This window comes from Diadema antillarum, unplaced genomic scaffold, assembly GCF_040938485.1.
Source record: "Diadema antillarum isolate AM-2024a unplaced genomic scaffold, OU_Dant_1.0 scf00000014, whole genome shotgun sequence".
Lineage (NCBI taxonomy): Eukaryota > Metazoa > Echinodermata > Echinoidea > Diadematoida > Diadematidae > Diadema > Diadema antillarum.
Window position 1 is genome coordinate 1,453,922 of NW_027270903.1, and position 24,729 is coordinate 1,478,650.

The 24,729-nt window shown below is 38.3% G+C and overlaps 1 protein-coding gene across 1 annotated transcript; it reads left to right on the forward strand.

Annotated features, from left to right (window-relative positions):
* Positions 1-6,370: 6,370 nt before the first annotated feature.
* LOC139723288 (inactive selenide, water dikinase-like protein) lies at positions 6,371-21,348 on the forward strand. The gene is made up of 7 exons (XM_071634551.1): positions 6,371-6,766; positions 9,217-9,320; positions 11,282-11,431; positions 12,447-12,559; positions 13,482-13,672; positions 14,227-14,439; positions 16,167-21,348. The coding sequence occupies exons 1-7, from the start codon at positions 6,736-6,738 to the stop codon at positions 16,334-16,336; spliced, it is 972 nt and encodes a 323-aa protein (XP_071490652.1). The 5' UTR covers positions 6,371-6,735; the 3' UTR covers positions 16,337-21,348.
* The last annotated feature ends 3,381 nt before the right edge of the window (positions 21,349-24,729 follow it).

The window sequence follows — 24,729 nt, forward strand, 5'->3', positions numbered from 1 at the left end:
GCACTTATGTTAATCATTTCTGACCTTTAAACTTTTGCGCCCATCTTCGAAATAGAAATTGGCAATAAAAATGAGCACTGGATCGGACAGAGGGGTACATATCCACAGTTCTTATTGATAAGACGTGAATGATTGAACGACGGAACTTTGTGTGAGTTACAACCTGTCTCATAAATCAGCGCATTCAAACACCATGGCATCCAAACCTGATGCTTAGAAACCGTTTGATAGGCTTAAAACGGGAACTGTTGCACATTCTTTCTGAAATCTGGATCCCTGTTCTGTTGCATAAAGGCTGAAATCAAACATATCGTAAGTCTCTGAATACTCAGTAGTTGACTTACCGAACGGTCAAATATGGTAATGGGGATGATGATGATGATGATGATGATGATGATAATAATAATAATAATAATAATAATAATAATAATAATAATAATGATAATAGTAATAATAATGATAACAATGATAATAATAATAATGATAATAATAATAATAACAGCAACAACAACACCGATATTGTCTCATTTACCCAGGGCAATCTCTAGCAGCGAGAGTCCAGAGGACCGCCAGCATTAATAATTAACATTGCCATGTACTCGTCCGGAATGGGAAACCCATTTATAGTGTACGCCCGGACCCGCGCCTGCCATGGTCGAGAGGAATGGGAGAAACATCTCTTCCAAGGACGTAAGCTCTAAGGACTTGGAAGGACTCGAACTTGGGATCTCCCTTCGAAAGTTTGATAAGTGCAGGAGCAGTGATAGAACTATCTCGGCGTTATATCTCAATGTTAAAATGATTCATTTCATGCTGGAATATGCCATGGTGTCCGTATATGCCTCATTAATTCAATCTTAAATATGTTAAAGACTTAGTGAACTATAGTCACAGTGTGAAGTATTCGAAGGCCTCTGTCATTTCTGCCAATTTTCACATGATTATCATGGTTTATAATTCTGTTTATTGTATTATTGAAATATTTCAGATTCCATTTCTATTTTTTTCTTTCCTAATACTTCTTAGTTATAGTGGGTGACATTTGAAGCCTTTTATCATTTAAATAATACTTGCTATTCTTCACAATAATAAATTTATGGTTAACAATTATTCTAATATTTTATGGGAAGTGAGTTAATCTTTATGTTTTTCTTTATGATTTTTCGGGAGACCAATTTTCATTGTCGGGCTACCAAAAATGAAATACAGTGTATAACTCTATTATGAAAATAAGTGTTGATATCAAGCCTTATATAGTTATATTATGCCTACACTCACATAGCATGAATAAATTTTCTTTGAAAGACGGTGTTATCGAAAAAGCGCGCTGGCTGCCTGTTACAGCTTCTCCAAAAAAGCACTAACTTTGCCATTAAAATTTGTCACAAGCGTGATGCAGATGGATTGTGTACTTTTTATCATCATTTTCTATACGTATTTCCTTAACGTCCTTGTATTTCCAATGCACTATTCTGACAGAACGATGTTGTTTATAGAGTTCCCATGCATCTATAAATATGGACGACATATTATCATGCATTCACCAAAGTTTTTTGATTGCTTAAAGTACTTACCATTTGCAGACTAAAACAAAAACCCAGCTTTAGTGCTTCAAAATAGTGCTAAAATGTGAGTTAGACCATATAGGGATTGAAACAACTAATGTAAAAAATGTTAATCAGCACGATCAGCATAATCAATGATATAAGTATTGTTGACTATACAAAATGTGAACAATGGTTATAATAAAATTGCTTCTAGAATAAATCGTATACAGTTATGGTTTAGTGAGAAGAATAGTGATAATCTCCTTATATTTTAGGCTTTATTGTGAAATCTTAATGTGTTAGGATGCTTTGTGATACATATACGCATGTGCATCACATGTGATATCTCGAACATTTTTAAATCGCTGCTCCCAATGGTAAACAATACCTTTAAGTGTTGAACTGCCCCAAACTGTGTGATTTCTCTTTTTTTTTCAAAATGAGTTGGCTCAGTCGGTAGCGCGTCTGCCTCACGATCACGCGGCCCGGGTTCGAACCCGAGCCTGGACTGAGCAATGTTGTGTGTAAACATACCGTCCCCTCTAGCAAGAGGCAAAACACTCTGTCCCTCGGATAGGACATAAAATGGAGGTCCCGTGTATGAGAGAGTCACAGCTCATGCACGTAAAAGATCCCGCTTCATTCATTCATCGCAAAGAGCAGGGTGTCTAACCCGGTGAAGTGGTCCCACTCCATACACATCCAACTGGACCCCATGGAAGACCAGCTTAGTGTAGCTGAATATGGGCAATCCAGCCATCTTCACAGATGGAAAATGAACAAGAACAAGAACAACAACAACAACAAGAACAACAACAACAACAACAACAACAACAACAACAACAACAACAACAACAACAACAACTACTACTACTACTACTACTACTACTACTACTACTACTACTATAGTATTCTAAATGACACCGATCTCACACATTGTCTTCGGAATCCACGCCACTGGTTTGTTTGGGCAAAAATCTTCTCTTTAATCATAAACCGTGTTCATGATAATTCACTGATGTCATTAATTGCTTTTATCAATACAAATCAATTCTTTTTATGATGCATATTAATTAGGGCCTATTATACAAGGGCCTTATGTACTCAACGTGTAAAATAAAACAATTAGACATATATCATTGATCTGCTATAAGGTTATGTTTAATTGTTTACTATGTTTGGGGGAATGCATCCTATTATACAAGCATTATTTTTTTAGCATTCCTCCCCATCTCCGGCATTTTCATAATTTTAAGAATGCTTTTTGTGGTTCTTCTTTTTTACCTTATCAATGGTATATCCATAAACTTCACTTATCATTGACTTTGAATAAAATGCCGATATGATTATACATATATATACATATATATATATATATATATATATATATATATATATATTTATTTATTTATTTATTTATCTATAGGTCTATTATATATGCACTTACATCTGATGTTGAAAATATGTATTTACATGTTTTGTTGGAGATGGACAAATAAACAAATGAATGAATGGATGAATGAATATACTCCAATAATCATTACGTCGTGACCGTCGGGTTATTATGATGATGTTAATTAATTTGATCATGACAAATAGTATGGTGCACAACTCTTAACTGCGGCCGACCTCACTTTGACTAAAGTGGAGCACTGCTTACAATTATTTTGATTTTGTTGATGTAGGCCCTACGGTGTTATCATTACATCGATATATATAGGAATCATTTGCCTCGGATAAAAACGTAAAAGCTCGATGATATCGTGACTTCTATTTAGGGCCTACGCTCTGCTCTACCAATACAACTCGTTGCAAGCTGCTTCTTTATATCGAGGCACAACCACAGAACTCTACACACACTGTGGGCACAACATACTAATCGAGTTTGATGAAGATGAAACAAAATGGTAGTTTACACTGGAGTACTGATCTAATCCGTCACAGACATGAGGTGCGGTTGTCAACAGACGCCAGAATACAACTCGTTGCAAGCCGCTTCTTTTATATCATACAGTAGGGGGTAATATGCACAGAATCGAGTTTGATGAAGATGAAACAAAATGGGAGTTTACACTGAATAAGATACTATATTGATCTAGAATCCATGATCACACATGCCTGAGGTGCGATTGTCAACAGGCACAGAATTAGGCTGATCGTGTCATATAGATTAAGATGGCTTCATCACTGAGGATCGAGTGTCTAAGACGTGTCAATTCGTGGGGCGTGTCTGATGCAAGCGATCGAATGACAGTATAAAATCAATCGCATATTAAGAAATAAAACACCATAATCTCTCTCTCTCTCTCTCTCTACACAAAAAAAGAGTGAAAATATTCACTCTTGAAGAACTGAATAATAGACATGTACAGAAAAAAGTGAGTTTAGAGTGAAATTTGAGTGAATTTTGAGTGAAAATGTTCATTATAATTTTCACTCAAAATTCACTCCAATTTCACTCTAAACTCACTCTTTTCTGCTATGCACTCCTTCAAGAGTGAAAATTTTCACTCTTTTTGTTGTTGTTGGGGTTTTTTAAGAGAGAGAGAGGTGATTGGTGGTGCATATATGATGCTGGTCGTATACGTACTCTAACAAAAGCTGACCGCCGAAATCGCATGCATTCAGCGCATGCCATGCTTTGATTCATTCCACAAGTCTAAAAAAGTCTAAAAAAAAGTAAAACACTATAGGAAATAAGGGCTTTTCTCAATTGTGCGTATTATCTATACGTTTTGATTATCACAAATGTGTTTGTATATATATATATATATATATATATATATATATATATATATATATATTTATATATATATATATAGATATATAGATATATAGATATACAGATATATAGTGAAAGAAATAAGATTTGAGGCGGACGTGCTCTCTTGTTCTCCCTTCTAATCGAGTTTTCGGCCTGTCGTGGCCTTCATCAGGACTACCAACAGAACACATATTACAATAATAATTGTCTAGATGGCATAATATGCCATGATGTAATAAGTGCAATGTTATATAGGGCAATGCCGTATAGTTTTCGTTGTTAGGTTATATGTTCATAAGACCAGCATTGTCATCTAGGGAACTATTATACAATACAAGCTTTGCTCTTTTTTAGGTCCCCCACATTTTCTGTTCGTAAAATTGTGTTTGTGTTCTCTTGTAATTACGAGGTTATGTCTAGTCTTATGTTCTATCGATTGTGTCATGGTATTTATGTTTGAGATATGGAACAATAAAATCAAATAAAATCAAAATCAATTATAACAATACCAATCTTCTGAAATATTACTTTTACACAAATCAGTTATTTATACTTCAACACAAAAATACAATCTAGTATCATCTCATCAACAGAAACGTATTATGTATCATACAAAAAAATAAAAACATAAATTCAATTCCTGTATCAAACTTCTGAAATATAATAATCATACTTTGCCATCATTTTAAGCATGATTACAAACGTGTGTAATACATAGGCCTATGTATACACATATATTTGCATATGCATATTTTCATAAATATTATATCTATATGCATTACACACATATGCATACACACATACATACATACACATATACATAACTATAATCAATATAACGCTATCTAAATCAACATAAAATACATCTAAATATTACCAATACATGTATAAATGTATGTGCGCGTGTGTGTGCATGTGTGCGTAATGAAGGTCCTCTCATAAAACGATTAACTATAACTGATTTGCATATAACTACGTAGTAGAAATACCTATATGGCAACCAATATTAGTGACTGATGAAGAGAGATCGACAAGGTTTTGCTTGTTTTATAAAGTTGCCTTTTTTTAAAGCAGGGCTAAAAATCAGTGTTTTGTTTTTTTCTTTGTCGATGTGACTCAAAGTAAAAATAAGAAGAATATGACAGTGTGGTAGAAGGTACTCTACATCAGAAGACCGTACACTTCTTACATTTTCTCCAAGTGCTATAGTATTTCTTCAGAATTCTAATAAATCAGCCATCACAACTAATCAATGAATGCTCAAGGCACTAGCAATCAATAGGCCTACGTGGCCACTGTACTTATGCATGTACGAATGATCTGTCAGATAACTCAGCGAGCGAGACGAGGCTCTAGCAACTAGGCTTGCATATGTTACGCATGAAGGCACTGTTACCTCCATGTGTTATGCATATATACAAATTATGAGTCATATCTCTCTGTGAACAAATATAGTTCAGTAACAAATATAGTTCAGTAGATTTACGAGACAAATGACGATAAGTTCTTCGCAGTGACCTACAGTGACCCATGAGGGTCTGGAAAAACCAAAACAAAAACAAGCAAAAACAAAAAGAAAACTCGAAAGACTACTAGTATTCAATTTTTCGGTTAGAAATTATTTCATGACGTGTATACTGCGCGAGGCACCTGCTGGGTCGTTCCCCTCGCTGATGAACGATCAGCGGCATAACTTTCGCGCCATGTGACGTGTCGGACTTTCATCAACCAATCCAGTTCTGTAGAAAAATGAACCGCTTAGAACTGTCAATTATATTTTAGAACCGCTTAGTTAAGTAATAATTCGAAAGCATTTTCGGGTCATGAGCATGATGGTTATACGAATTGTAGTGAGAAGTTCAAATAACTCCACTTGACAATGGAACAAAATATACATTGCATATTTTTTACAGAATCATTACGAAACGAACAGTGCAGTAAGAGTGATTTTTCCACAGAAGTAAATACTGACTGCTTTCACGCAGCATGAAAGAGCCTAAAGGGCTGTTGGCTTATGGGTAATCTTTTACCACGCGGTCATCTCGTGGTAACATTCTCATTGCCAGGGACTTGAAAATTGAGGTGTTACGGAAGGACCGAACCCGAGAGGAATTTTGACCCTCAAATAACATTTTCAAGATGGCAGGACTGCCACCAGAAGTGGTGCAGCAACAGCACCAGCATCAACAGATTGTTGTTCAACAGCAGCAACAATTCGAGGAGCAGGAACCCGTCGTGGTACAACAGCAGATTGTCCGCCGTTTCGATCCCGAGGCGCATGAACTCCACAAAGATTTCCGCCTGACGCGTTACACCGAGTTGAAAGGATGAGGGTGCAAGGTCCCTCGGGAGGCTCTGCTCAACCTCCTGAAGGGACTTGAACCGAATGAGGGGGAACAAGGACAGGGAGAACATTCAGAATACATGCAAGTCCCGTCTGGTGTCCCCAAATTCGGTGAGTATATTTTTACTCATGTTCAGCCAGTTAGGCAGTCTTGCCGTGCATTCGCCATGTTTGGGACGGCGTGGTGCGCGACCACTCATTCAATTTTGTGTCATTTTTTTAGATAATATTGATTCAAATCGATCAAAATGCACTCCTTCTTGTGTACGTCCTAATTTTGCATATAGGGCTTGTGGTCTTTGCGTGGTACGTAATCGCAGTGATGCTGTTTAATGTTCTATTTTAGGCATTCAAAATGGGATGATGGTGGAAGATGTGACAAAGACTGGCGTGGGGGCCCTCGAGAAGTCGATTTGCATGAATGAATATTCATGATTCTCCTTCACGGAGCTCGCACTCTTCACGATGAACCCGCGCGTGCGACCGCTTCGCACATACTGTCATTGCACAGTCACATGGATGAGAAAAGCAATCCTGTCTTCATGTAGTTGTTCATGTTCCTTTTTCCTTTGCAATTCTTTTCCTTCACTTTTTTTTTCTTCATCAGCATCTAATGTTCTACTTCCTCTGAAATTAAAGGGCAAGTAGAAACTACTTGATCTATCGCCTAACTACGTAGAAAGTTGTCAAGTCAGTTGAAATGCCCTCAGACAGCTGACAGAAATTCAAAGAATCAAATATACTGTAAAACATGATCACATATTCGCGGCATAAAATTTTCGCGAATTGGAGCCGATGGCCTATTTCGCGGCATGAAATTTTCGTGAATTGCCACTGGCATTCAATGCATATAGTGCAGACAAGAACTTTTGTTTGCGTTTTAATTTCGCGAATCCGTGCTCGCGAAATTCGCGAAATTAAAATGCGAACATTCCTCGTTTTACACTGAATTACAGTATATGAAATTATATGTTTGAGTATCGCCTTAAATTTCAATAGCAAAAGAGAAAAAGTGATTGATCTTTGTAGCATGGTACATTGTAGTGTATAGATTTCTAACGTTTCTTTGTGAAAAAAGAAGCTATACTTCTAAAGTTTTAATTATTGCAGCATGTGCACAAACAATACAAAACATAGCAAAATGTGATGGGATACCCCATGAAAATTAAAGAAAACATTTAAACAGGCATCTATTCACATGCATTTGAAAATCAAAATGAATTCAGACAAATGGATAAAGAAACAAAGATGTATCATTATAATCATTCAAACTTTCAGTCATATGTTCATAGTTAATTTTCAACCATCCTGTTTCATTCTTTAGATGATTATACAGGGTTTTGCCTTGCATTGGGGCTTCTTCATAAAGTGTTGGAAAGTTGCTGAAATTAAAGGAGACCTCCGGATGATTTTTCAGACTTTTACATTTGAACGACTGTAAATTAGTTTATACTGCAGTGAGTACGGAGTTTCAGAATTTCTAGTGATTGGGATGCAGTGTTTTAAAAATTTATGGCAAATTGCAAATTGCAATGAACAAGGATGATGACATGGCAGCCTCACCATAAGAGTAAAGAAATTTTCTCATTATTTCAAAACACTTTCCCAACTTTGCTTTTCACTTGCCCCGGGCAAGCGCTCATATAGCACCTTGATGTAGACTACAATGTGGCTTGAAGCCATGACACTGGGATTGATGCAGAGTACTGTGTATTAATGTACAGTATTTGCGGTTTGTTGTTCAATTTTTACTGAAAGTTTCCATTTATGAAACAAATACGATTCAAGTTAGCAAGTTGATAATCATTACGTAACAATTGCAGGGTAGTATACCATGAAATTAAAAGAAATGAAAATATTTCACTGATTACAAAGCCACTTTTGATGTGTTGAAATCAATACTTGCAATTTTCCGAAGTTCTACATACTTCCTCCATAATTTTCCACAATTTGTCAACCCTGTTGGCTTTACCTTGAAAATTGAAAGATGTTGTATGGCCATATGACCACTATTTTGGTTACAGAGCTTGCTGATAGGTTTCAATCAGGAATAAAGTGTGTCCAATGTACATAGCAAGGCAAAAAAAGAGAAAGTATTTAAACACAACAACTGAAAAAACAAGATGTGCAAATCAGATGTGTTAATGACATTATCACAACATAGGATGCTGTTGACATATGTACACATTTTCACAAATTTCCAGTCTTTAAATGAAATCAGAATAGTGTATTCAATTCTTTTTCATGAGAAGAGCTTTTGTGGCTTAGTAAGCAAGATAGTTTATCAGTCTTGAAGTCCCTTGATTGAGTCCCCCATCAGACAATGACTAAGCAGGCAGGAACAAATTATCAACCCCTATTCTTGCAGTTATCTTGCTTCATTTCACTGCTTTCATTCAGTAAGAAATCTGTTTCTTTATGGGGCGGGGGGTTGCTTTTTCATAGAGTGAATTTCATTCTGCAATTTTGTTTGCGTCAACCGCTGAAATATTGATTTCACCTAATATAAATTTGTTTATCTGCATAAGATATTGGTGACTTCTTCCTGTTTTCAAATGTAGGTATCGGCATGGACTGCAGTGTGACCCCCCTGAGACACGGCGGTCTATGCCTTGTACAGACTACAGATTTCTTCTTTCCTCTTGTTGATGATCCATACATGCAAGTAAGTGCCAGTTTACGGATTGGATAGTATTTATGATTTAACTGGTGTAGCCCAACTATGTTGAAGAAGCATTGCAACTTTATAATCATCTCCAAATAAAGTGCTGGCAAACAAAGCTTTTTATTGAAATGATTGTGAGCATGATGGAAAGATTGGAAAAGAATCAAATGAATTGTCAGTTTTACTGCAAATTTCAGTACTTATTTTTGGATTGTGCGCAGCTGATCTCCAGATTATGTTTAATACTATGTGTAAAATGCTTTATAATCCTGTATTATAATTTTCAAGGAAACAACATGACCCCCCCCCCATTAAATTAGCAAGGATGACTACATCTAAGCAAAATATGAAATGGATTTACAACTATTTATGTCTAGTGTACAGCACAGCTGCCCAGTAGTATGTTTTAACTTATCTAATATTAATATTTCTTTGTCCCCAAAACAACAAATGTCGTAGTGATTTGATGAAATTTTTGTTTAAATTTGCATGCTGCACATGCATAACCTCCCATCTTTAAACCAAACTTATTTTGCAACTACGTTGTATCTTTAAAACGTAACATTTTGGTTTGCTGAGTCAGCAACTCTGGTTTAGGGTCATGGTAAGTGTCCAAAGTCTGAAATATCACTGAACAGTCAAAAGCTTTTATGCCTTTATATCCTTTTGTATAGTGCATGCAATTATTGCAAAAATAATATCCCCAATATCCCCTGTTGCCTATGGGGCAACTGTCTATGTGCAATTTACAGAATGCGTATACCATTAGTTTACTTTCCACTGTTACTACTGCTCTAAGGCTGCGTTTATCAACTTTCCCCAGTTTAAACGACTTTCGAAAGCCCTTTCGATAGCCCTTTCCATAGCCCTTTCCATAGCCCTTTCGAAAGCCCTTTCCATAGCCCTTTCGAAAGCCCTGTCCACTCCCTGTACTATTAATATGCCGCTTGTTTTCGTCGGCTGCGTTTATCAACTTTCGATAGCCCTTTCCATAGCCCTTTCCATAGCCCTTTCGAGAGCCCTTTCCAAAGCCCTGACTGCCTGTACTATTAATGTGCCGCTTGTTTTCTAAGAAGGGACGGCGAAAAGCAATTACCATCATAAAGACATATCTTCCTTTGAGAGTGACGAGTCATGATACAATGGCACATGAATCAATTGTCTTCCTATCTGTGAGGCAGCTCCAGTTTAGCACATACTTCAAATATTTCTGAGTGGCGGCATGAGACATGGGATCAAAGGGAATGAGACTGTTGTTACTCTATTTCTCAAACCTTGTTGGTGAAAGAAACACCTCCTTGTTCCAAGCATATGCGTGCATTACACACAGCTGTATGTATACACCTGTGTACACGTACTCGTGTGCACTTTACGTGGCGCGCGTCTTTTCAGAAACTGGAAACGCATGGTTGCGTAACCGCAGTAGGGCGACCTAAAGGGCTTTCAAAACAGCTTTGCGTTTATCAACTTCGAAAGACTTTTACAAACAGGTTTCTGATAACCTGTTTAGGAAACCTGTTTGGCTCGTCACAAATTTCGGGCTTTCGAAAAGGCTTTCCTAAAGGGCTTTCAAAACAGCTTTGCGTTTATCAACTCGTGAAAATTCCTTGAAAGCTGTTTGGATAACCTGTTTCTGCCGAGAAAGGAGAGTTGATAAACGCACCCTTTCGTAAAAGGCTTTCCTAAAGGGCTTTCAAAACAGCTTTGCGTTTATCAACTCGTAAAAATTCCTTGAAAGCTGTTTGGATAACCTGTTTCTGCCGAGAAAAGGAGTTGATAAACGCAGCCTAAGTCTGCCAACCAAAATTTTGGTACCCATTCATGTTGAGATGAAATGTTTTCAGTGAATTATGAAATTATTTGTCATCTCACATAAAGAGCACTGCATTTAATTTCTTAAAATCCATGTTATACGAAAAATCTAACCATGTAATCTATCAACTCGAACATTCTATTTACAGGGCCAAATTGCCTGCGCCAATGTGTTAAGTGATTTGTATGCGATGGGAGTGACAGACTGTGACAACATGCTGATGTTGCTGGGTGTGCCCAAGGCTTTCACAGACAAGGAACGAGATGCCATCATGCCACTCATTATGAGCGGTTTCAAGGTATTCCATTCGTGACATCGTGAGATAAAATTGAGCAAAGATACATGAACTTATTTTCAATCGCAAGTATAACCTCATGATAGATTGCATTTTATCATGCATTTTTTCTCTGCCTCCCCCTTACACCCCTCCCCCCCCCCCAAAAAAAAAGGGGGTGGGGAGAGAAAGTTTGTAAAGGAATTTAGTTTACCCCAAATGTACTTGAAGCAGTCAGAAAGATTTAACTTTTGAAGAGTAAATAGGAGGCAACAGACTGTAGAATATTACCTTTAAAAGGGATGGCTAGTAACTGATCAGTGGGAATCAGTGGGAATGCTAAAGGATGATTGTTCCAATTCTTGTGGGATTCATTTAAGAGTACATTATGTATCTATTGTTGTGTGAAAATCATTTGCTTCAGAACGGTCTCATATTCAAGTAATGTGCAGTTTGATGCCCCGTCACTGTAAAGGCATGCTAGCCTGGAAACATTAAACTGTACATTACTTGAATATGAGACCATTCTGAAGCAAATAATTTTCACACAACAATAGATATATAAAGTACTCTTAAATGAATCCCACAAGAATTGGAACAATCATCCCCCAGCATTCCCACTGATTCCCACTGATCAGTTACTATCCATCCCCTCTAAGGTAGAAAATGTAATTTTGTGAACTCTAGCTTGGATATTCGGATATGACTGAGATATACAAAGAAAGCTATCATAATAAAATGTGACAGGCCACAACTTTTATTACAAGGTAGGATCTCTTTGTTTTACGTTATTTTATTTCGTGAGTTAACGCAAGAACTCACAGTGAGAGCCTGCTCGACGCGCACTTGGATATATCTGGTCAGTTAAATCAGAATCAAATTTCATCAAATAAACTTTCAATTCCCCTTACAATTGTGTGCGTTTTAACAATTCATAGAGTGGTTTCTAAATATCTCGCAAATGTCAAAGCTGAATCCTTGCCTCAAGCAGTACTATACCATCCCTTTAACTTGCAAAAAATTTTGTTGATGGGACTAGGATAAAGCCCAAGAGGGAGGAACAAATGTGACTGGAGGTCAGACTGTGATCAATCCATGGTGTCTTGTTGGAGGTGTGGCCACAGCCGTTTGTCTACCAACAGACATCATCAGGTATGCCCACCCGTGAGGTTGTGAAGCTTTGTTGATTTGATGGTCTTTTTAGTGCTTTGAGTAATGCTGTTGAAAAAATTGTAATTTTGATGGTCTTTGATTGTTGATTTGATGCTCCTTGTAGTGCTTTGAGTAATGCTGTTGGAAAATTGTAATTTTGATTGTCTTTTAATTGTTGATTTGATGGTCTTTTAAGTTCTTTCAGTAATGCTGTTGGAAAATTGTAATTGATTTCATTGATTGTACTTAACTGGCTCTTCATTGGAGTTTCTAGCCTGGGCATTTGTACCAGCATTCTCCATACTTTTCCAACAGGAGTATCCCTTGCCTACTAGCATGTGGTTGGCATGTTGACAAAAAGTACTCGTGTTGGATTATGCTTGATTACATAGGGAAATGACCAAGGACTGCCTTTCAAATGATGTAGAGAGGGGAGTAGTGTGGGTAAAAAGCTTATAGATTTAATTCACAACACTGAAAGAATGTCAGTTATTACAGACATTTACCTAAGGGCCCGTTAGTCATTATGTGTAGTATGTGTATTTTTATTGAAATACTATACCCGGACGGTATCACAAAGGTTATCAGTTTGTACCAGAGGGATACTGACTGCTTGTGTAACAATTTCAGGACATTGTCTGCCCAGTTATTTGCTGCTACTCTCAGAATGAAGCAATAGATTCTGAATGCTTTCGAGTTCCTGTAGCAGTTTTTATGAAGTGAGGCAACATGCCATCTCTGGGTTGTAATAAGTTGGTAGCAGCCAAGGAGACCAAACTGTGTATTAACACTCAATATCACAAGCCTTAAAACCACTGCTTTATGTACAATGGATATCCTCTGCAGCATTTAGGTCGGTTAAGCAGACCATATGCAAAACCCACATTTCTATGGTCTCCCTCTTCTTGTGTCGTATGTTCAGCCCAAACAATGCTGTTGTCGGCGACGTGCTGGTGCTGACCAAACCCCTCGGGACCCAGATTGCGGTCAACGCCCACCAGTGGCTGGACCAGCCCGATAAGTGGAGGAAGATCCAGTCAGTGGTGTCTCCGGAGGAGGTGGAGCGAGCCTACCAGGAGGCCATGTACAACATGTCCCTCCTCAACAAGGATGGTACGTTGGGTTGGTCAATCAGTTGGGATGTGTGAGATTTCTCCCTCTGCCGTTGATTGTAGTCCACGGTTCCAAGTTGCCTCCCTAGCTCACATAATGTAATAAACCACAGATTGTTAGATTGCAGCGTATTTGTTTTAACGACCAAATAGTGTGGGGAAACATAGCTGGTTTGACTGAATCAATTTTCGTTTGCTGCCCACCAGGGTACATTCTAAAATCACAAATAGCGCCTGTCAGTGAATATTTGTATCGAAGTATATGCTCAACAGTAACGGTTGACTCCTGTGGAGATTCTTTGGCTGTGTGTGTACTTACACAGATATAATTTGTGAATTCCCTGAAAGTTATTATTCTCTCATGTACATTTGCCCAAGAATGTCTTGTATTCAGACAAGCGTGTCACATGGTTAAAGATTAGGGTAAAACCCATGTCTAATGCCGAGGGGATGAGGGTGTAGTGTGTGGTATATGGTTTTAGTCCATGTCCAGAACAAGACTGCCAATTCCAAAAGAGAAGAGAGAGTAATTTTTGTCCGTCTCTTAATGTGCAGCTGCCTTGCTGATGCGGAAATTCAATGCCCACGGCGCAACAGACGTGACCGGCTTCGGTATTCTGGGCCACGCCAAGAACCTGGTGGAGAACCAGAAGAACGAGGTGCGCTTTGTCATCCACAACCTGCCGGTCATCGCCAACATGCAGAACGTCGCCAAGACGTGTGGCAACCAGTTCCAGCTGCTACAAGGCTACTCGGCGGAGACCTCTGGTAAGGGTTGCTTGTCTGCTTACCTGCTCTGCTCTGGCGTAGCCAGTTAGTTCTAAAAATGCCGAAGTAATTTTGGGACTTCTCATGAAAGCAATCATGACAAAGTGTTCTCTTCTACAGTATCATTTTTGCAGCCGAGGTTTAGATAAGACAACCAAGTTTAAAGGGCCCAAATATAAGTTAGTCTGATAAAAAAGAATAAAATCTTATGAACTCAACAGTAACTATTTGACTGAAATCGGATGAAAAATAATGAAGTTATGACATTCAGAAGTTTTGCTAATTTCTGTAAAACAGTTCTCGTACAGCGGATATGAAATATGCAAGTGAGTGAGCTGACCATGTCGTAACCTCACAATTTTCCAGTGATCGTGTACAAAAAAATGATGAAAATTCAATGTTTTCTGTCATTTAAGTCTGAAACATGATGTCATTCCTGGTTGAATAATTTCAGAATAGTGATCAGTTAGATATACGAGGATTTGAGCCTCCGGCATAATTGCGTTTGAATAAAAACTAGAAATTTTAAAATTTTATGTACAAACTATATGGCAAGTTGTGAGGGAATGACATGCTCACTTTGTGATTTGCATATTGACTGTTCAAGAACTGTTTCCTGAAAAAATTTCAAAATGTCATAACTTCCTTATTTTTCATCCAATTTCGATCAAAATTATATCATTGAACTCGTAATATTTTACTCTTACTTATCAGGCTAACTTATGCTTGGACTGGATTTCCCCTTTAAAGATCGAATTTCTGGCAGTCTTCACTCTTGACATCAATTCCCTTTTGAGACTGAAAGCAGACTTGACCCAAACTAAAAGCCTCACATTGGCAAACCTGTGGTAGAATTTGAAGCTGGGCATGTAATGTTTTCAGTAATGTTTACAGCAATTTTTTTTTTTCACCATTGCTCGTCCACATGATCAATAATATGTGGAAATGGCTGTGGAAAAGATTAATCTCATGAAATAGCTGGTTTCTGTTGCACTGCCTTGAACATTTGAACAAAAAGCTGTAGTTTCAAGTGCTCAGAAGGCTCTTTGTTGCAATATACCCCACAACTAACTTTTTTTAGAATTTCATTTGAAATGGCCGTAGTACTAGTAGTTGATCAAAGAACTAGCGAAGAACCACAATTCAGATGTCGATTTCCTTCAGTTGGAAAATTCTAGTACTCGCTTCATCCAAACTTCCTTGAACTCATGACTATAGTATACAGTGCACTCCCATTATAATGAAGTCCTCGGGATTGGCAGTTTTCTCTCGTTATACAGGGTGCCTGAATTTAGGCCCTGGTAGTTACCAAAGTTCAGGCCCTTTCATGTGCACAGTATGATCCGATTGAGTGAATGCAGCAATATTAGTACAACACATCGGTGAGGTTTGAGGAAAGGCAGACAATTTGTTCAAAAAAGTTATGACTTTCTAAAGTCATTAGATGCCTTTCACTCTATCCCAAGGATGTTGATGATCATTAACCTCCAAGAATTCACAAGAGTGTAAATACAGCATTAGTCACCAGAATTTCTTAGATCCCATGCATGTGAACTTATGATTTGCTGTATGTGTGTGTGTATATATGAAGATATATATTATACATATCCATGTTTTTTTGGACAGTACTTCATGTCTTTATGACAATTGCATTGGCATGTTGATTGATAGTTTTCTGAGGTGTTATTTATTTATTTTATTGTTTAATTCTTTTTTTTTTTTGTCAGGCGGTCTGCTGATTGCATTCCCTCGGGAGCAGGCCGCAGCCTTTTGCCGTGAAATGGAAAGGACAACTAGCCACACGGCTTGGATCATCGGCATCGTGGACAGAGGTCAACGTACGGCGCAGATCATCGAGAAGCCACGGGTCATTGCCGTGACGACCAAGATGCATTAATTAAGGAGTGTGGCGGTGATGGTGGTGGTGTAGGATGCCTTGTGAACACTGACAAAGTCCATCGTTGAACAGTGCTGAGAGGGAAGGAGAGGAACGAAATTGTTTGGTTTTTCGTGTCTTAATGAGATCATCCGTGGATGGCTACTCCAGCTTTAAAGGCGGCACTACACCTCCGTCATTTGCATTGTGGAGTGGAACGTGAACTGGGATAACACTAGTAGTAGGAAGCATGTTAGAAGTCAGTCTCTCCCTCTGCGTTCATGTCTTGTGATCGTGTCCAGGTTTGGAAAGGGTGATACAAATGCTGCAGACATGCCAGCAATGCTTTTTACAGTTACACGAGTAACATTACTCCAGGGAGTATACAACATTTGCACAACCTTTCACTGTCATCTGCAGCATTTCATGTACATATTCACAGTGTTTTACCATGTTACTGGGCTTTTAAAAAAAAATAGAGCTAACTCCACTTTTTCAACAATTTTAAAAAAGGGAATAAAAAAAAACCCTGTTAAATTTTTGACAGTTGTTGATGTCCTGTCCATCACCTTATAAGGTTTTCTGATGTTGAGCATAAGTAATAATGAAGACAAACAAATCAGCGTTTTCCATACATGCCCTGCAAGGTATGATGTACCTGAGCAAAATTATCTTTATGGGATATTGAGTACAGCATGTCTTCTTTCTTTTCATCCCGAAATACGAATATCCTGGAATCGTGGCAGTCAAATGTACAGTACCGTATCCCAGGTTTAGTCGTAAACTCCAAATTACAAGAACTTTTTCTGGATGCTGTCGTGCACAGTTGATCATCGTTGATATTTTGCTAAAATGTAACCTGATATGTGGCCAATAATTGGCGCCTCATTGAAAGAGTGTTGGCTGCTGTGGGGGTAAATTGCATGTGACCACTTTGTGACCAGTACAATGGAAATTCTCATTCGTAGTATAGGGAAGATACCTGGTATATAACAAAATCTTCTATTCAGTCCCAGTGTAACCAATTCATTTGTGTTTATACAATGGAACCTTGTGTTGATGAGGTCGGATAAAGCAAAATACCGTGATATAACGAGGAAACTTCACAGTTTTTTCTTTTTATATTCTTGTGTGTTTTATCCCTCAAACAACAAGGTTAGATACCCAATATAAGGATGAAATTTTGCTGGCCCAAAGCAGCTCATCATAACAAGGTTTTCCTGTACCTTACGCAGCTGATATGACAAAATACTAGATTAGCAAAAGTTCCAGGACCCAGGACCTCTTTGCGCCAAGTTTCCACTGTACGTCATTAACCCCTTCATATATAAAAGCAGCTTCCACTATAGCTGTGTCTCTGTCTCATACGTACCCAGTATATGCAGTTCAAATCCTTTTTCCCATGTGATGTATCGCCACTCAATGTATTCAATATGGAGTCCTTTAAACACCATATTATTCTCACACGGAGTAGCGAACATTGTTGTTGTTTTTCTTCTCTTATAATACTCTGCTAATCTTCTCCATGCATACTGTATCATGATCATTGGTTCACATAAGCTGCATTCTCTCATTGCACTAAATTGGAAGTGGCTGGTGAAACAAAATTCAGGTGACCTTTGACCTTTTAATATTGTGGCTGGGGGTTGCACAGCCCCTCCAGACAAGGAGATACATAACTTGTTCATATCATTTGTTTGTTTGTTTCTTAATGTGTACTGTGCCAAAATGAACTCTGCCTGGTGATTTTGTTGCATTGCAGAAAAATTGGGAATGTCTGTAAGGGTCAGTCATTTTCTAGCCAATAGACCCTTTACTGTTGATTATGCAGAGCTCGAGCAAGATTTTTGAAGACACATCAAACTCTGTAATGACCTTAGTTGCAGCCCACAAACATTGCCAAAATCCACCGATGGCTTTTGATGTGCTGAGATAGACTCTAGTAGAAGTTAGACCTCGCCTGAGGTTCACGGTTCATAAGTAACTTTACAAGAGGAAAGGAGGGAAGCCCCGTCGCGTTAAATGTACATAATTATGTCCTGTGTTTCTAAATTGCCATTTGATGTTACCTTGGGGTCGGATCAACATCATCTGGCAATACATTCCAGTGTGAAAGAGAAAGGTAGAAAAAAAATGATAACCAAAAAAAAAAGATATGAAATGCGAAGAATTACTTGGTCCAATGTGTACTGTATGTTACTGAAGCATTTATTTTTAGCTACAGTGATTATTATTATTTTTTTAACCATGTAACAACCTGATCATTTAGGTGTTTTGTAGGTTTTGTATTCATCCATCCTCCATTTTCTTCTCCTTCCATTGACGTAAAGGCCACCAGGAACGTGAATCTGGTGGCTCGTTTTTTTCGTCACATTATGACGATGATAATCCAAGCATCTCATGTTTACCACATTTGGTTCGACTCATAGCACCCTCACAAGCTGGCCTGCATGTCAATTGGTCCGGGACTTGAGCAAACGCTGGAGTACAATTGCACGCATGCTTACAAAGCCTGTGAGTCTCCATCGCGGGGGGCACCACCGCCCGAGGGCGCTCTACATGATGCCGCATCGTTAAACCACACTGGGATGGATTTCCCGGGTGGGGTGATGCGGCGGATCCCCTCTCGGGGGGAGCGCCCTTGCGGGCCCGGTGCCGCGATGCAGATCAGGATCCTATTTGTCGAGAACCTTTGCAAAAAAAAGTTATATCTCACTTTCTATCCACATGTTGACATCTTTCTTTTGAAAACGCACTCGAGCTTTAATGTGCTGTTCATGCTCTGTTCATTGCATAGCAAATTATTCAGCATCACTTATCAATAAAAGTCATATTTTTTGCCGGCAGTCCCTTATTTGTGCTTGTGTTTCCTTTTTTGCAGGATCTGTACCTTCCAGTTTGCTCATGTCACCCCATAGATATGCATGGAAGTCCGAGAAGCATGGATTGGCATTTACTCAAAGAGCTTGCAAGCAATTCTTCGTAATACAGTATGTCCAGGATTTAGAGTAAACGATTCCATAGACATGCATGTCAAGTCTGCAAGAGTACATAATGCATTGCAATGTTTCTCATGTACTTGAGAGATATGATGATTAAGAAGGAGGCATAGCTATAAGTGCATTCTTCAACTGGAGGAAATTTGGTTCAGCTGGACGTACACTGTTGGTTGAGTAAAAGAGTTCTTCCCCCCGCTTCCCCTGCCATAAATTAGAACAATTCAAAACTTTTATAAGTATGCAACCCAACGAAACACTTCTGTTATCTAAAATGCTGAGAGACAAAAAGACAACAAGAAGAAAACAAAATTTCTAAACAATACCTAAAACATCATTACCTGAAACATGTGAAGGAAGATGGATTATATCCCCATGGCATGTATGTTGATATGCACTGGTGGTGATACTTCATGCAGTTTTTGAATAACAATACAGTATTATGCAAAAGGATTATGATGATGCCAATTCAGTATTCTTAGACTTCCATATATATCTGTTGCCTGCCCTTCTAACCCTTTTGTTTTTCCTGTTGTGTGAATACATTGGCACTCCCCCTCTATCCAATAGCCCTTTTCTGTAATGTACTACAATTTGTGGGTGTTTCTCTTCCTACAGTCTCGTACAATGCATTTCATTCACGTGCTCCCTCCCATTAAGTTCCATAGGTAGGAATTCAATTAGTTGTCGCTGGGTAGGGCAAGCCTGCAGCAAGCTTTTGTGATTTAAGGGCAACTTTTGTGAACAAAACATGCATAAAATCTGAAACATTACAGAACCAGTCTATCGCACAAGGTGTACATAGTATCACATATTAGTTTGGTTGTGGAAATCATATGCATACGCAGTCATCGTAATGCATCATAGCCCTTTGTAGCTCTCAACTGCTATATGTGCCATATATTTAGCGAGTGTAACTTTCGCAAATCAGGACTTCCCAGCAATTTTGGGAGTTGTTAAATTTGCGATAGTGGAGTACTGTAATCAACAGAGAAATATACCAGTATGTGTGCATGTCACATTCATATCAGGATCAGAATACACATTTCTGCATGTTCTTAAATTCGCAAATAGCATCCAACTTGCAAAAATTGAAAACCATACAAAGTACATGTAGGTGTATATGACGTATACATTATCTGGTAGACTCGCAAACTTTTTTTTTTTTTGGGGGGGGGGTGGGGCTGGTAGGGAACCACAAAAGAAGATTGAGAAGAAAGCAATGTAAATCAATGTTTCGCAGAAGTGTTGTAGCATGTTCACACTACAGCAGTATAGTTTATGTATCCATCTTGCTTATGAATAGTTAGTGTGCATCAATCATCTGACCTTTCATTGTATCCATGGCACTTTGCTTACTACTCGACTTGTGCCTCTTAACTGCACCCATTCATGTGGCTACAATATTGGTATGAATTATATGACAACATCTACTAAGTAGACAACTCTGATCAATCTGACGACTACCATGTCAGAGGAACTAATTGGTGTGCATTTGTTGAAAATATAATCTGAGCTTCCTTGTATCGTAACCCTAAGCTCAGCAAACTGTTGAGGTAAAAAAAAAAATGACAGTTACAAAAAAAAAAAAAAATGTAAATGTTTTGTGCGCATACGTTTCAGAGATTTATAACATGCAATGTAACGAGATGAAAGTGACATGCGATGTCACGGCACAATCGTGTTCTGCTTGGTGAGAGAGGATTAAGGAGTGCACCTAGAGCCCAGGTGAGCAGACTGTGGCTCGCGCACGATAACCCTCTGTTGTCGACCGGAACCGATGATGCTTTTAGCAGTGGTGCATGCTGGGAAATGTGGCAGAGGTCGGCTATGTCATTGGGCCGGGTAGGCATATGACGCTTGCGGCGGTCAAGCACATTGCGTGCCCCGCCGCAGCTGACCCAGAACTCTACGCTGGTTCAGTGCTGTAGCGGACCTCTTCCTGACCTTTGCATGACATCATCAATGATGACCTGGCCATGCCAGAGGAATGTGTGTATATTTATATATTGAGAAAAAAAAAGATGATTAAAAAAAACAAGATAAACAATGATCACATGGGTTTCATATCCTTAGACTGTGACTGATGTCTGAGTGGTGTAGTTTAAAAGCAAGTCTTGATGAGGGAAGCGGGTCTACCATACGATTGAAATGACCACAAAAATAGTGAAGGCATTTTAAATCAGACAAAAATATGATATATTGTAGAATTTTGAATTTGCGCCATCTTCACATGACGATTAGACATTCACATACAATGAGATAAGATCTTTGCCAGCAAATTTCATAATTTGTTATACACGCAATACATAGCTGTTTCTTGTTCTGGTTGAACAATCCTCTTTCTAATGGTATCGCAAAATCATTTCGAATCTTACAAGTGGTATTTAATATGCGATGGATACACATTAGTCACTTCTTCTTCAGATCATTTCAAAATAAGCAGTTGAAGACTTGTGAGGTGCTGACATTATGATTATCTAATTTGCACATGCAATTACAACTGATACACATGTATTTACAAAATGGTTAAATGTTAAAATCATACTACATGTACATTATGTGGTTTTTTTTTCTTCAAAATTTGATGAAACTTGATCCCCCCTTGACTTCACCCATGACTTGTTATTAAAGCCAACTTAAGCAAGGAGTACTTCATTATTTTTTTTAGTTGCATGCACAACTGGCTACAGAACGTCAACATTGATCAATAGGGAAGACTATGAACACAAAGCACTAATTGTAAATGTACACCTCAAGAAAGGGAGAAAATGAGAAAAGAAGCAAACACCACCTTCCATAAACTTGCAGCGAGAACAAAAGACTAAGGGTGACAGGGGTTTACATTTCAGTGCATGGACCAAGTAAGTCAAGAAGATATTCTTAACATAATCAAGCATAATTTGATGCAATGTATGTCACAAAAGCAAATATCGTCAACGAAGAAGTGCAGCACTAATCCAATTACTATGACATGTTGATTTTCATGCATTTATTTGAAAAGCGATGATGATACGTGTAATTATGATCCCCTGAACGTTTTGGGTTCGATACGGTACTGCTGTCACTTCTTGAAAACCGCCCTCTACTGTCCGGAGATGTATTCAATTGAATCCCGGCTCAAAAAGAAATGCGATTTCTTGTACAAGTACCCTCTGACTGACTTTTTTTTTTTTGTAAACAAAAACAAACAAACAAACAAACATAACAAACAAGCAACAACGACAAAATCCTTGAATTAGAAACTTCCAAACTAAATTTACGGTAGTTCCCAAAAATGTAGTATGTCAGGAGAACGTGTGAAGTAGGCCCTACACCGTGTACCATGGGAATTTTCTTGGCAAATCTGGTTAATCTCGGGTTATTCATGTTTTGTTGCGATTTTTCGTTGCATCTAGCCGAATACGATTATCCCCCTCAGAACGATGGTTGGCTTCCATCGATGGTAAGAGAAACGATGGTAAGAAAAAAGTTTTATGCAACAGGGCCCTGGAAATTTCTGTGGGTGTCAAGCAATGATATTTTCTTCTTTCTGGTCATGGCAGAGATTAGGTTGTTCAACATGTTTGTTGCTTTTCTTTTCTTTTCAGTTTTTAGATATTTAAATGATATTTCAGACACGGAAGAAGGATGCTAAGTGTCCTAGCTTTTACAGGAGGCTCTAAGAACTTAACTATTTCTCCATATCAGAACGAAAGAACATAAAACCTGATATGATTTGGAAGGTCATAATCTTTCTATACTGGGATGCATGTAACACATAGGCCCAGTGGGCCATCTCTCCAATTGTTGTTTAAGATATTGTCATTGTTGTTGTTGTTGTTAATGATGATGATGATGATGTTGTTGATTATGTTGATTTTGATGTTGTTTAGTCTCCCTGATGTTGATGCATGTGTGAATGTTGGCACCTCTGTCTTAAGCTATGGGAACCATTACACACACACACACACATACATACGAATCACAACATAATTATACTATTCATGAAAGCAGCGAAACAAACGGTACAGAGCTACCAAGTCTCACACATTCTGAGTGAGACTCAAGCATCTAGGGGTTGTCTCACGATCTCGCACGCACGACACCTTTTTTTTTCTCACGCATCGGGCAAAGTCTGCAATTTGGGCCCGTAATTAGGAGCATAGCTCAAAGGATTAAAGTGATAGTTACAATTGAAGGTATATTTTCCTTTTGTCTTTCAAAATAAGTAAACAATAGTCACTTAAGTATGCACCTGATCGCACCATTAAAGCTAAAGATTGAAAAAAGTCCCTAACATGGGAGGCCACGGTAGTGTGTGTGTGTGTGGGGGGGGGGGGGGGGGGACCCCTCCCACACCCTCGCTTGCGCGCACATTCGCTCGCCGAGATGCCGAGTCATGAAAATCTCACTCATAGAAAATTTTTGAACTTTGCATCCCTGACGGTAATGTGTTTCACGATCGCACAAACATTGTAAAAAAAGTTGTGGAGGTAGTAAAATGTACATTTTGTATTTAAAATGTCATTTAAAATTCAATACATAATAAAGCTGTACATGGCATGTTACTGCTGATGATAAGTATAAAGCAGGGACACTTTAGACCGGCAGATCAGTCTGTATTTAAAGGAGACCTCCGGATGATTTTCAGATTGTTACATTTGAACAACTATAAATTAGTTACACTGAGGACAGAGTTTCAGAATTTATAATTGGGGTGAAGAATAAAAATATTTTCGAAATTTATAACAAATTGCAATGAACAAGGATGATGACATGGGCAGGGTCACCATAAGAATGCATGAGTTAAATTTGGGGCTTAAGGAAGCAGAACAAAAGAAGGCATGCATAGATTATACACAGGTGAATTCGCAAGCAAGCGGTATTGTAATGGAATTACACAGTGTCACTGCTACATTTCTGAATTTGTGAGCCTCCTATGTCATCATCCTTGTTCAATGTAATTTGTTTAAGGTTTTTCAAAGTATTGTGTCTCTGCTCAAGAACCACAATAAATTCCACAAATCTATACATGGAGCTGTTGATTTATGTACTATGATGTGGAATTATGAAAATCGTCTGGGAGATGTTCAACGGAGACTGCGTCTGGCTTCACGGAATTCCTCTCCCGTCTACGTCTCCAAGGGAGAACCGTAAAACTAAAAGTTCAAATAAAAATTTTATAAAAATCCTGAGGACAGACGGATTTTTCTATATAGGGGCCTATGACACTATACGTAACGACGCAGACTTCATTGATTATAAAGTAATCTTGAATCCTTCCCTATATTTCTGAAATGTTCAACAAAATCTAGGTGCAAAGCGCGCAGGGGGCAGTCATGGTCGCAACTAAGACCAGGAAGGTTTATCTTGAGGTCCCTTGTACGACGACGCCACCTTTCATACATTGTACGTTGTAATTACAATTCACTGTTC